The 14662-nt window shown below is 45.1% G+C and overlaps 1 protein-coding gene across 1 annotated transcript in view; it reads right to left on the reverse strand.

Moving 5' to 3' along the window:
- Positions 1–14662, reverse strand: part of CUX1 (cut like homeobox 1) — a 437632-nt gene that overhangs the window by 135922 nt on the left and 287048 nt on the right. Inside the window, exons 6-8 of the mRNA XM_037740392.1 lie at positions 11615–11738; positions 4141–4217; positions 1612–1678 (exon numbers count right to left, since the gene is read on the reverse strand). Of these exons, the coding sequence (XP_037596320.1) occupies positions 1612–1678; positions 4141–4217; positions 11615–11738 (268 nt within the window). The remainder of the gene's footprint in view (positions 1–1611; positions 1679–4140; positions 4218–11614; positions 11739–14662) is intronic.

Below are 14662 nucleotides of genomic sequence, written 5' to 3' on the forward strand. Positions count from 1 at the left end.
GCGATTCTCCTGCCTCAGCCTCCCGAGTAGCTGGGATTATAGGCATGTGCCACCATGCCCGGCTAATTTTGTATTTTTAGTAGAGACAGGGTTTCTCCATGTTGGTCGGACTGGTCTGGAACACCTGACCTCAGGTAATCTGCCCACCTTGGCCTCCCAAAGTGCTGGGATTCCAGGTGTGAGCCCCTGCACCCGGCCAAGGCTAATTTTTACATGACAGGACAATCAGCCCCTCACATGTTTTTTTTTTTTTTTAAGATTAAAAACAATACATTTAAAAAAATTTTTTCTTATTTTTAGGGAAAGGGTCTTACTCTGCTGCCCAGGCTGGAGTACAGTGGCACTATCACAGCTCACTGCAGCCTCAAGTCCTGGATTCAAGTGATCCTCCCACCTCTGCCTCCTGAGTAGTTGAGACTACAGGTGCATACCACCATGCCTGGTGAAATATAGTAATTTTTAAAAATCAGATTTACAGAGAAAAACAACTTAATCCAAGTAAGTTGCTTAATCAGGTCCAAGCAGAAGAAATTGAGAGGAGTGATTAGAATCTGGTGGTGATGTTTTAGTCTTCATGTGTAAGTTTCATACTCATGACCAGAATCCATTCTGACCACCAAGCTGGGGAGCTTGAGCAAAGAGTCAAGAGCCCCATACAGCATCCTGAAAGCAATGGACCCAGCAGCACCCTCAAAGTCCAATGTCAAGTGAGATGGGGCAGAGAGACACTGAGTACCAGCACCCCACACATAGCTGGAGCTTGGGGCGACAGCAGCGACATTCAGAAGCACCCCTCTTCTCACTGAGGCCCACGGAGGCACTGTGTGAGCAGAGTTGGGGGAACCTTTGTTACTGGGGTAGGGAAACCCAAGAGACATGGCAGTGGGCACACAAGTGTGTTTCCACGCAAGATGGGGAGAGCCTTCCAGAACAGGAAAAAGAGGTTCAAACACTAGCCTGGCACCGCCCACCTGGAATTTGGTAGAGGAGGAAATGGCTAGGAGCAATTTCTGCCAATTCTTCATCTTTTCATGACATATCGATCATTATTCCTTCCTTGCTGGTGTTCCACACGAAAGATGGGCTGGTAAAAAGAACACTTGTAGTGGATGCCTCTAATTTCCTTTGGACAAGAGCTGGGTAGGAAGTTGGCCTTTTGTGACTCTGCTCGCCCGAATCTGTATCCATCTGTATATGCACACCTAGCATTGTAAGGTGTGACATGAACCCATATGCCTGCATGGGAATGTATTATTCTGAGGCTGGCCTTCCTAAAGGGTCCTGGGAGAAACGAAGAACTCTGGCCCAGAGAATAGGATTTGCCCAACTCCACACAAAAAATGCCCCGTGTGTCGTATAAATGAACTCCCAGATTCTCATGGCAAAAGGCCTAGCAGTGACCAGGCTTCATAATAAAGAAGGGAAGAAGTTTGTTGGAAGGATTATCCAGTGAGTGCTAGAACATGCACTGAAACTGACGCGAGAACTCACGGGAAAGGCACCTTGTACCTGCAGCGGAGGTCAAGAACCTTCTCCACCCCGCCCTACTCTGCAGAGCAAAATCAGGTGAGAAATGCGGATGGTTAAGGGGAGCCAAGCAGGGAGACTTACTTTGCAGTAGTTTCTTCATCGTATTTGGTTTTCAGGTCAAATAATTCTGTTCGAGTTTTTTCCAGGGCTGAAAGGCAAAGAATATAAATCGTGACATAAGACACTCTCTAAATAAAGGTTAAAAAGAACGCATATACATCTAATCTATTCCCATTTCAAAAGAGGCAGAGATTTCTGTGAAGAGTGTGAAAAAATAAAGATTAAAAAAATACAAAAAAGGCCAAGATGATGAAAATACAAAAAATACAATAGGAAATCCCCTTTCATCTCTGCCTCATCTAATCCCAAGCACCTGCAAAGACAGAACCAATGTTAATAGTTTCCTTCCTTCCCTCCTCCCCTCCCTCCACCCGTCTGTCCATTCCTTCCGATTTTTTTTTTTTTTAATAATTTTTACTTCTTTTTTTTTTTTTTTTTTTGTCTGTCCATTCCTTCCGATTTTTTTTTTTTTNCCATTCCTTTTTTCCTTATTTATATAGATATTTAAGGCTATGACCAAGCCTTAAATAAGAAGAAAGATTTATATTTCTTTATTTATATAGATATTTAGGGCTATGATGCTATGACTTTTCCTCCAAGTACTTCTTTCATTATATGTGATTTTTACTGCTTTTTTTTTGTGTGTGTGTGGGTGGAGATGGGGTTTCTCCATGTTGGTCAGGCTGGTCTTGAACTCCCGACCTCAGGTGATCCGCCAGCCTTGGCCTCCCACAGTGCTGGGATTACAGGCATTAGCCTGCGTACCCGGCCCATCCCTTTTGTTTTTAAGAGACAAGGTTTCTCACTCTGTCACCCAGGCTGGAGTACAATGGCACAATCACAGCTTATTGCATCCTTGAACCCCTAGGCTCAAGCCATCCTCTTGCCTCACTCAGCCTTCCAAATAGCTAGGACTACAGGCGCAAGCCACTATTCTTGGCTATTGTAGAGATAAGGTTTTACTATGTTGCCCAGGCTGGTCTGGAACTCCTGGCCTGAAGTGATCCTCCCACCTTGGCCTCCCCAAGTGCTAGGATTATGGGTGTGAGTCACTGCACCTGGATCATCTCATGTTTTAAGGTGTATTTTGTTATTTCTGGCGGGGCAAGGTGGCTTATATCTGTAACCCCAGCACTTTGGGAGGCTGAGGTGGGCAAATCACCTGAGGTCAGGAGTTCAGGATCAGCTTGGCCAACACGGCAAAACCCCGTCTCTACTAGAAATACAAAAATTAGCCAAGTGTGGTGGCGCGTGCCTGTAATCCCGGCTACTCGGGAGGCTGAGGCAGGAGAATCTCTTGAACCCTGGAGATGGAGGTTGCAGTGAGCAGAGATCACACCACTGCACTACAGCCTGGGTGATAGAGCGAGACTCCATTTCAAGAAAAAGAAAAAGAAAAAGAAAGAAATAAAAAATTTAAAAATTCTGACAGTCTGATAGGCAAAACAGTCTTTCACTAATCTGCATCTCCCTGACTGTAAAAAAAAAAACTTTGCATTTCTTCATATGTGGTTTCCATTTGCATTTCTTCTGTGAACTGACTGCCTGCTCACTGTTCTACTGCACTGTTTCTCTAGCTTAACGGATTGACTGGCAGCCTTTACATTTTGTTGTTTATTATCCGTTTGTCAAATTTGTTGTGATTATTTTCTCTCACTCTTGTCATTTGTGTTTTAACTTGAATAATGTCTTCTGATGTCTGTCTACATTTAAATAATCTGCTCAGTTCTGGGTCACCCAAAAAATAATAAAATTAAAAAACACATTTAAATGGAATACATGGTGATGCTCCTATTTCAGAAATAAAAAAGAGAGGCTGGGCGTGGTGGCTCACTTGAGCTCAGGTGATCTAGGCCAGACTGGCCAACATGGTGAAACCTTATCTCTATTAAAAATACAAAAATTAGCTGGGCATGGTGGCAGGCACCTGTAATCCCAGCTACCGGGGAGGCTGAGATGGGAGAATTGCTGGAGCCCAGGGAGGTGAAGGTTGTAGTGACCTGAGATCACGCCACTGAACCCCAGCCTGGGTGATAGAGCTGTCCCCCAAAAACAAAAACAAAACAAAACAAAAAAAGAAAAAAGAGAGAAAAAAAGAAGTTTAAAGAAACTGTAAAAACTTGAGCATAACCTTTTTTGGTGGCTTTTACATTTTAAAGGTCTGAAATTACTGTTCTCTTTAACTTCATTTAGGGTAGAAGTAAGTTTTTTTTTTTTCTATTATTGTTGCAAATGAAATGTCAGTCTTTGACAGTTTGGTGATTTAGACGTGTTTGTTGGAAAAAGAGCAGGAAGAAAGGATGGCGTGTGGAAGGGATGAAAATGGAACCGAGATCCTCCCACCTCTACATTAAGAACTCAAAGTCAGTGAGTAATGAGGCACAGCAGCTGGCAGGCGTGCTGCGGAATTCTTCAGCGTGGGCTCACAGCAGCTCCCACGGGTCCCAAGAGCAACAGGTATCTGCAGGGACCAGGGCGGTCAGGGGACCGACCCCACTCTCCCCCTGGGTCCTCCCCACATCCACGGTACTAGGAAGGAGAGTGTCAAACCTGTTTGTAGGCTCTGAACCTTATGCTCAGCTTCCTCCAGCTTCGAGGTGGTGGACATCTGTGTCTCCTGCAGCTTTCTGCAAAGGAAGAGGATGTAGCCAAATTGGTCATCTCCTTTATCCACTGAAATGCACGTGTGCGTTTGGGCTGAGCTCAGCTCCCTCCCTGCACTCAGCTGGTGACAGGCGCGCCACGGGGTATCGCCCGCAATGACACGTGTGCCGTGGGCCTGGCTCCCGCGGCTTCCACATCCCAGCTTTGTAACCGCGTGTCACATCACGGGAAGCGTGCACCCTGCAAGGGCTTGACGGGTGGTAATTGGCGTAGAAGGTTATCCTAAATGTAATTTGTTCTTGAAATGCCAGATTTTAAAAAGAAAAAAAAAAAAATCATCATCACGCACTCATTGTTTTCTGAAGTTAGCCCAAGAAGAATGATCCATTTACATTCTGCTGACACAATGAAGGAGTTTGTTGGAATAAAGGATGCACTAAATAGATGTGGCAGCTGTTCTGTCTCTGTTATAATGGAATGCAAAACGCAACTGCAATACCTAATGGGGACACTGTGAACGCTCGCAACTGCATTCCACAGATTCACATTTCCCAGGATCGCTAAGTGAATTCCCTGGTCAATAAATAGCATTCCTGCCTCTTAATCTTAAAAAAAAACCAATCCTCTAAAAATAAGTTTATTACTTTTATATCATACAAATATAACATATGCTCTCATAATAATAAACTGGGAATACAGAAAAGTAGAAATGACACAGTTTACGAAGTCGCTCCAATTCCCATCACCTCTAGAAAAGCACTGCTAATATTTTCATGTATTTCAATTATGAAACCAATGTACTCTCAAGGATGTAATGAAATATGATGAGCGCATGGAAAGTGTGAGACTCTTACTATTCCTTGGCTCATTTCCGTTCCTTAGAGTTCATTTCTTTCTAAAATGTTTCTGCATGTACAGAGATACGACATCATACGTTGCAGGCTACAGGGTAATAAGAAAAAATATGTAACATACTATAGCATAACATGAAGTAATATGTAACATATGATATATAACAGGCTATAGTGTGATATAGACAAATGCATAACACACTGTAGCACAATATAAACTAATACATACAAACGATAGTGTACTATGAACCAATATATAACACTATAGCACAATACGAACTGATGTGTAACACGCTATAGCATGAACTCATATATGAACTACATAATGTGAACTAATATGTAACAAGCTATAGTGTAATATAAACTAATATGTAACATGCTATGGCGTCATATGAACTAATATGCAACATACTATAGCAGGATGTAAACTAATGTAATGTACTATAGTGCAGTATGAACTAATATGTAACATGCTGTAGCGTCATGTAAACTAATGTAATATACTATAGTGTACTATGAACATGTAACATGCTATAGCATAATGTGAATTAAAATCTAACATACTTTAGCACAATTCAAACTAATGTGTCACATAGCATAGCAAAATATGAACTAATATACCACAGCATAGTATAAACTGAGACGTAGCACACTATAATGTAATAATGAAGTAATGTAATATACTATAGTGCAATATGAATATGAAATATACTAGTGAAATAGAAGTATTCAATATGCTACATCGTAACAGAAACTCCCTGCCCTGTTATTTTAATACAAAGGTGATCATAACACGCACCACATTCTGGGCTCCCTTATTCACTTATCTACGTATTTGGGAAATGTTCTATTCCAGCAAACATAGTTCCTCCTCATTCTTGTTAAATAATTAATCAAGTCTCTCTGGACACTCAGATTATTTCTAGGGTTCGTTTTACTGAACATTTCCTCAATGATCTTCGTGGAGATATTGTATAATTTTGAGAGTGAATCTGTTGGATGAAATGCTAATAGAGGAATTACAATGATCAAAGGGTAATCTTTTTTTGTTTTTTGGAGACAAGGTCTTGTTCTGTCACAGAGGCTGGAGCGCAGTGGCGTGATCTCGGCTCACTGCAATGTCTGCTCCTGGGTTCAAGCAATTCTCCTGCCTCAGCCTCCCAGGACACTGGGATTACAGGCGTGCACCACTACGCCTGGCTGTTTTTTGTATTTTTAGTAGAAACAGGGTTTCACCATGTTGGCCAGGCTGGTCTCAAACTCCCTGCCTCAAGTGATCCACCTGCCTTAGCCTCCCAAAGTGCTGAAATTACAGGCATGAGCCAGTTCGCCTGGCCCCTTTTTTTTGTTTTGATAGATGTTGAAAAACTTCCCAACAAAAAACTTTCACCAGTTTAAACTCCCACCAACAATATGTAAGTGTGTTTTCGTATACTCTGCCAACATAAGATAAAATCAGATTTAAATTTTTTTTACTGCTGAGTAAAGCTACGTTATTTCTCTTTGTATGAAATGCCTACTTATCTCCTTTGGCTATTTTCGTAGAGTGGATTTTGTTCTTATTAATTTAGAAGACCTCTTTGTATATAAAGCAAATTAGCCCATTGTCTTACATGGTACAAATATTTCTTCCCAGTTTGTTGATTTTTAAAAATGTTATTAGTTGTAAAGAATCTATTTTAAGTTTCAGTCATATTAATAACAAATATGCACCCTAGCTTACTTCCACTATGTTTGTGACATTAAAAAATTATAATCTTTAAATCCTAGATCCATCCACAGTTTTTTGGTATAAAGAATAACATCTGTAATCCCAGAACTTTGGGAGGCCGAGGTAGGTGGATCACTTGAGGTCAGGAGTTCAAGACCAGCCTGGCCAACATGGTGAAACCCTGTTTCTATTAAAAATATAAAAATTAGCTGGGTGTGATGTTGGGTACCTGTAACCCCAGCTATCCGGGAGGCTGAGGCAGGAGAAGTTCTTGAACCCAGGAGGCAGAGGTTGCAGTAAGCTGAGACTGTGCCACTGCACTGCAGCCTGTGCGACAGAGTGAGACATGGTCTCAAAACACACATACACCCACACCCACACCCACACCCACAGAGAGAGAGAGAGAGAGAGAGAGAGAGAGAGAATGAAGTAAATTCTAGCTTCAGCTCTTCCCTCTAACAGTCAGTTATTCTATCTTTCAATATATCCAATCCCTTTACCTAATTTGAAAAGTCAAGAGCTGGGCACAGTGGCTTACAATTGTAATGCCCGCACTTTGGTAGGCCGAGGTGGGCAGATCACCTGAGGTCAGGAGTTCAAAGCCACCCTGAGCAACATGGTGAAACTCCGTTTCTACTAAAAACAAAAAAATTAGCTGGGCTGTGGTGGCACACACCTGTAATCTCAGCTACTTAGGAGGCTGAGGCAGGAGAATCACTTCAACCTGGAGCAGAGGGCTGCAGTGAGCTGAGACTGTGCCACTGCACTGCAGCCTGGGTGAGATTCCATCTCAAAAAAAAAAAAAAAAAAATCAACTTAATAATATTTAATTCCCATATGTGTTTATTTCCACATTGTGGTAATGTATGAGTTTGCTGCAGGAAGATGTACAATCGTACTGTATAGTATATAATTTTGTACGGTACATTTTTTGACTTTATATTATGCTAGACATATTTCTTACATTACTATGAATTCTACATAACTATTATTAATATTTAAAAGGTGACATAACACCCCAGTTAGGGATAGTCCTCTTTCTACTAACCCATTTCTCCACGGCAGGGCAAACAGACTGACTGCATTTTATCACTCACTGGTGAGGAATCTCTTTGGTCGTAAAGTGCTATCCTAAGAGGCACTGACTTAGGACCAAGTCCGTATCAATGGCATCAAGGGTCTGGCCATCCTTCCGAGCCTTGATTCTGTGTTTCGCATTCCTCTCCTGGAGTCTGCGCCCTGCTGCGCTCCCCCAGTGGAGGATGGATGCAGCCTCCACCTGCAGAGTTGGGCATGGCCCCAAGGGACTGGCCTTGGTCCTGCAGTGAGGACTCCAGGTGACCATGACAGAGCAGAGGTGGAGGCCAGGGCAGAAGTGGGCAGGCGGCAGTCTGGAGATGCAAAGTCCCACCTCTGGCCCTGATTAACTGCAAAAGCTGTAGGAGGTACTTCACCCGCAACCTGGTTTCTCCCTCTGTGAAACGAGATGGTCTACACTGCAGATCCAACTTGGGCAATCAGTGACAGAACATACTGAGAACCTCCAGCCAAGTTCTGATGCAGGGAAGACCCTGGGTGGGTGGGAGCTGGCTGTTATCTTTTTTCCTTTCTTTTTTTTGAGGCGGATTTTCACTCTTGTTGTCCAGGCTGGAGTGCAATGGTGCGATCTCGGCTTGTTGCAACCTCCGCCTCCCCGGTTCAAGCAATTCTTCTGCCTCAGCCTCCCAAGTAGCTGGGATTACAGGTGTGAGCCACCATGCCCAGCTAATTTTGTATTTTTTTTTTTTTTTTTTAGTAGAAATGCGGTTTCACCTTGTTGGTCAGGCTGGCCTTGAACTCCTGACCTCAAATGATCCACCCACCTCGGCTTCCCAAAGTGCTGGGATTACAGGTGTGAGCCACCATGCCCAGCTAATTTTGTATTTTTTTTTTTTTTTTTAGTAGAAATGCGGTTTCACCTTGTTGGTCAGGCTGGCCTTGAACTCCTGACCTCAAATGATCCACCCACCTCGGCTTCCCAAAGTGCTGGGATTACAGGTGTGAGCCACCGCACCTGACCTCTTCTTTTCTTTTTCTTTCTTTCTTTTTCTTTTCTTTTTTTTTTTTTTTGAGACAAGGTCTTGCTCTGTTACCCAGGTTGGATTACAATGGCCTGATCATGGCTCACTGCAGCCTGGAACTCCTGACCTCAAGCAATCCTCCTGCCTCAGTCTCCTGAGTAGCTGGGACTATAGGCACGTGCTGACAGGCGTGGCTCATTCATTCATTCATTCAACCATTGTAGAGATGGCATATCTCTGTTGTCCAGGCTGGTCTCAAACCCCTGAGTTCAAGGGATCCTCCTGCCTCAGCCTACAGATATGTGTAATCCTCAAAGTGCTGAGATTACAGATGTGAGCCACGATGCCCAGCCAGTTTTCGTTTCGGATGAAGTCAGCTTAAAGACATCCCCCAGAAGCCTTCGTGATGCTGTAGGGCAGGTGAGCCCAAAGGAGGGCTTAGCTGGCAAGGGCTCTGGGCTTCGGCCAGGAAGGAATTCAAGGGCGAGCCGGTGGTAGGGCAGAAGGCAGCTTTATGGAGACGGCAGTGTTACAGCTCCGTGACTGGTCTCGTCATGCCCCGCAGGCCGTGTGCTGACTGTAGATTAGGACAGTTCTGCACTCATATTTGTAACTACTTTTAATTACCTGTAGATTAAGAGGCAGCTTATGTGGAGATTTCCAGGGAAGGGTAGTAACTTTTGAGCTGTCAGATCATTGCTGTGGAAAGGGGTGGTAACTCCTGGGTGTTGCCATGGCAATGGTAAACTGACATGGCACGCTGGTGGGCATGTCTTATAGAAGGCTGCTTCTCTCGAGGCCATTTTAGCTAGCCTTCAATTTGGTCCAGTGTCTGAGCCCCATCTCCTAACCCAATGATGTTGTTACAGAGCCTGCCTTACAAAAGTTCACCAAGGGCTGGGCGCCGTGGCTCATGCCTGTAATCACAGCACTTTGGGGGGCCCAAGGCGAATGGATCTCAAGGTCAAGAGATCAAGACCATCCTGGCCAATAAAGTGAAATGCCGTCTCTACTAAAAATACAAAAACTAGCTGGGCATGGTGGTGGCACGCACCTGTAGTCCCAGCTACTCAGGAGAATGAGGCAGGAGAATTGCTTGAACCCAGGAGGTGGAGGTTGCGGTGAGCCGCGATAGCACCACTGCACTCCAGCCTGGGTGATAGAGTGAGACTCGGTCTCAAAAAACATAAAATAAAATAAAAAGAAAAGTTCACCAAGAGCATCAGCATAGGAAGTCAACTGAAAATAAAATAACCAAACCCCACGCCAGCCACAATCCCACCGGACCCCTTACCTATAATCATAAACTTAGTGCTTCTTGTTGATGGACACATACATTTCTTCATGCTAGAGTTAAAATTCAGTATCTCTTTTTTTTCCCTTTTTTGCTTTTCTTTTACTTGATGGGGGCAGGTATAAAATTTAATATCTTAATTCAAACCCTCAGTTTAAAAAAATCTGATCTAGGCTGGGGATGGTGGCTCGCACCTGTAATCCCAGAACTTTGGGAGGTTGAGGCAGGTGGATTATCTGAGGTCAGGAGTTTGAGACCAGGCTGGCCAACATGGTGAAACCTCATCTCTACTAAAAATGCAAAAATTAGCCAGGTGCGGTGGCATGTGCCTATTATCCCAGCTACTCAGGAGGGTGAGGCAGGAGAATTGCTTGAACATGGGAGGTGGAGGTTGCAGTGAGCCTAGATTGCGCCATTGCACTCCAGCCTGGGCAATGAGAGTGAAATTCCATCTTAAAAAAAAAAAAGAAGCCAGGTGCAGTGGCTCATGCCTGTGATCCCAGAGCTTTGGGAGGCCAAGGCAAGATCACCTGAGGGGTCAGGAGTTCAAGCCAACCTGGCCAACATGGTGAAACCCAATCTCTACTAAAAAAAAAAAATTAGGCCAGGTGCGGTGGCTCAGCTGAGGTGGGGAGTTCATGACTAGCCTGGCCAACATGGAGAAACCCTGTGTCTAAAAATAAATAAATAAATAAATAAATAAAATAAATAAATATTAGCTGTGTGTGGTGGTATGCACCTGTAGTCCCAGGTATTTGGGAGGATGAGACAGAAGAATCGCTTGAACCCGGGAGGTAGAGGTTGCAATGAGCCAAGATCACGCCACTGCACTCCAGCCTGATAGAATCAGACTCCCTCTCTTGTTGTTACAACGAATCCAACTTTCATTAACTCGTCACAGAAAAACCAACTGATTATTTGTGGGAAACACTCTCAGTAATGTAAGCCATTAGAAATCTAAAACTCACATCAGTTAGACAGTGCATTAACATACTTTACTAACTCCCTGATATGTGAGGTAATAAAAGAGGCAATACCAAAAAACCCACCAAGATTGTGTGTGTGTGCGCGCGCGTGTGTACTATTAAATATCAATTCACTTGAGAAGGCAGAGAGAGTTTAGCACCAGCACAGAGCTCGTCCCCCGAGGACACACACTGGGAAATGGCCTTTCCTCTCTGGTCTCAGCCCAGGTCCAGCTGTCGGGTGTCACCTCGCTAACGACTCATGTCTTGAGCTTCACCTCTGCATCTGCACAGCCTGGATGCCCTTGGGCTCACAGGCTGCCTGACACCCCTCACCGATGGGGAAGGACAGATGTATGTTGCTCGAGGAAACCTCACAAATGTAGAATATCATTTTTGAAATATTTTACCTACAGCTATTACGGATATGGGGTTACAGTGCGCGCTGATTTTGCAGGTCCATTTATCAACGTGTCTTGCCATGTGAAGTTCAGGGCAAATGCTATGTCGGTCTGTGTGCACCCGGAAGCCATGCTCACCTCTCCTTTTCTGCAAAGTCATTCTGTAACTTCTGTTCCTTCTCAAGAGCTATGGTTTCGGCTTGGTTCTTCAGTGTCTGTTCATATTCTCGGATTTTCTCTTTAAGTGCTTTTATCGTAACCTCTGCAGAAAAGAAAAAAAAACCTACAGTAAGAGAAGCACATAATTCCACATGGCTGTAGGTACAAGGATCTCATAACCTGGTAGGACTGGTGTGTTTTAAACCTTAGCTCTTCAAGTCTGACACAAAATCAATGGTTACGAGTCCCTTCGGAGACCTTTTACTCCCTAAATGTTAAATTGAACTTTAAACGCTTAGGCTGAGGAGGATCAATGGATTTTGCTGAAAAGAAGAGCTATGGGCTGGATGCGGTGGCTCACGCCTGTAATCCCAACACTTTGAGAGGCCAAAGCGGGCAGATTATGAGGTCAGGAGTTTGAGACCAGCCTGGCCAATATGGTGAAACCCCATCTCTACTAAAAATACAAAAATTAGCTGGGCAGGGTGGCGCGCACCTGTAATCCCAGCTACTCAGGAGGCTGAGACAGGAGAATGGCTGGAACCTGGGAGGCGGAGGCTGCAGTGAGCCGAGATCGCACCACTGCACTCCAGCTTGGGTGACAGAGCAAGACTCCATCTCAAAAAAAAAGAAAAAAGAAGAGCTATGGTTTCTCTCGTACAAGTCAAAGAAAAAAAGGAGGGTGGGAGGGTGGGAATGGAAATCAATGGTAAAATATCATATCAGCTTACTGATGAGTCTTAAGTTAGTCCTGTAACAGGGATAATTAATAAAGTCTTAGTGTGGGTTTCAGTACTTTCTCACACACACAAACACAGTTCGTAATGGTGTGTGCATTTTGGAAGATGTGATCGAAGTGGAATCAGGAATGTCTATGGTACCCCATTCTCTATGATGTGACGATTTCATCCAAACCTCTCATGTACCCTGTAAATATAAACACCTACTATGTACCCACACAAATTAAAAATTAAAAAAAAAAAAAAAGAAGCCGGGCGCGGTGGCTCACGCCTGTAATCCCAGTACTTTGGGAGGCCAAGGCGGGTGGATCACGAGGTCAAGAGATCGAGACCATCCTGGTCAACATGGTGAAACCCCGTCTCTACTAAAAATAAAAAAAATCAGCTGGGCATGGTGGCACGTGCCTGTAATCCCAGCTACTCAGGAGGCTGAGGCAGAAGAATTGCCTGAACCCAGGAGGTGGAGGTTGCAGTGAGCCGAGATCGCGCCATTGCACTCCAGCCTGGGTAACAAGAGCGAAACTCCGTCTCAAAAAAAAAAAAAAAAAAAAAAAAAAAAAAAAAAAAAAAAAAAAAAAAAAAAAAAAAAAAAAAAAAAAAAAAAAAAGAAGTCTACAGGCCAAGTGCAGTGGCTCACATCTGTAATCCCAGAGCTTTGGGAGGCCGAGGTGAGAGGATCCCTTGAGCTCAGGAGTTTGAGGCCATAACATAGTGAGCCCCACCTCTACAAAAAGCGCAAGAATTAGCTGGATGTGGCGGCGCACGCCTGCAGTCCCAGCTTGGGGACCTGGAGGCTGAGGTGGGAGGATGTCTTGAGCCCAGGAGTTTGAAGCTGCAATGAGCTATGATTATGCCACAGCACTTCAGCCTGGATGACAGATGAGACCCTGTTGAGAGAGAGAGAGAGAAACAGAGAAAGAGAGACAGAGAGAGAAAGAGAGAGACAGACAGACAGAAAAGCAAGCAAGCAAGCCGGCGTGGCCCTGCAGCTCTGCTGGTTCATAAGTTACAAGAAATGTGTGGTGCAAGGTGGATACAGCACGAGTCTTCTGGGCTGAAAGGGACCCCCCTGGAGCACACCCTCCAGGCTGGTGGTCGTGGGCTTTGCGCGCAGAGCAGAGGGTGCATAGCAAGGGGGAAGATGCTCTGGTGACTGGTGCGTGGCCCGGAGGGTTCCTGGAGCGGGCCGTGAGCACTGGCAGTGTGCGGCAGGGCTGTCTCGGGAAAGCCCAGGCCCACGCGGCTCTGGTGAGTGGCTCCCATACCACCAACTGCAAGTTCACAGACATCACCTCAATTGCCCATTCGGGGAGCATCAAAGTGGCCTTGATGAATAGGGCAGACTGGTGGGTGGCTCTGGTGCAGGGCTGCTCCCCCTGCATCCTCCTCTAGACACACCTATGCCTCTGCATGCTGGATGCGTTGTAAAGAAGTACCGTGGCCCCCGCGCCCAGGAGAGGGTACCTCTTAGGTAACGCCGCCTGCTGCTACAGATCCACCTCTTAGCAGGCGAGGCTTATTTTCTTTGCGTTCCCAGTGTCAGCATAGGCTCGTGCTCAGGAAAGCACTGTGGCATGAATGAATGAAGGAGCCGAGGCCGGGTAGAGCTGGGGGAGGCCCAGACTGGGCTTGTGGCAATGCGGCTCCCTCTGGGGCAACAAGGTGTGCAACTCACATTCTTTCCTGCTTTCTGGGATGCACAGACCCTCCCTGGCCAGGGCAGGAGCACATCACCTGGGCGATTAACACCCACATGGCTTAGCACATACAAGCTAAAGGCTTTTTTTTTTTTTTTTTTTTAAAGTAGAGTTTCACTCTGTTGCCTAGGCAGGAGTGCGGTGGCACAGTCTTGGCTCACTGTAACCTCCACTTCCTAGGTTCAAGCAGTTCTCCTGCCTCAGCCTCCAGAGTAGCTGGGACTACAGGTGCGCTCTACCATGCCTGGCTAATTTTTGTATTAAAGGCTCTTTTGTTAAGAGAAGAGACTGGCCTTTTTCATTAGGTGGAACCCAGAGTGCTCTCCTTAGAGAGGGGGAATTCCACCAATGATCCCATCAGGGCACTGGAGAGGGACTGGGCACCTTTCTGCCCTTTGGCCTAGCTGTTCAGGGCCCGGAAGAAATGCTCTGTGCACACAATGGTTGGTGATACGTCCCTCTCAAGCCGTACAGACAAGGCCAACGTGAGGCAAGAGCAGGTCAGCCCTGAAAACGCCCACACTGCTCCGCCACGTCAACGGTCCACACTCCTGCGTAAACATGCAGCCGTTTTGCTTTTTTTTTTTTTT

This window comes from Cebus imitator, unplaced genomic scaffold (assembly GCF_001604975.1).
Source record: "Cebus imitator isolate Cc_AM_T3 unplaced genomic scaffold, Cebus_imitator-1.0 Scaffold82, whole genome shotgun sequence".
In the NCBI taxonomy this organism is placed as follows: Eukaryota; Metazoa; Chordata; class Mammalia; order Primates; family Cebidae; genus Cebus; species Cebus imitator.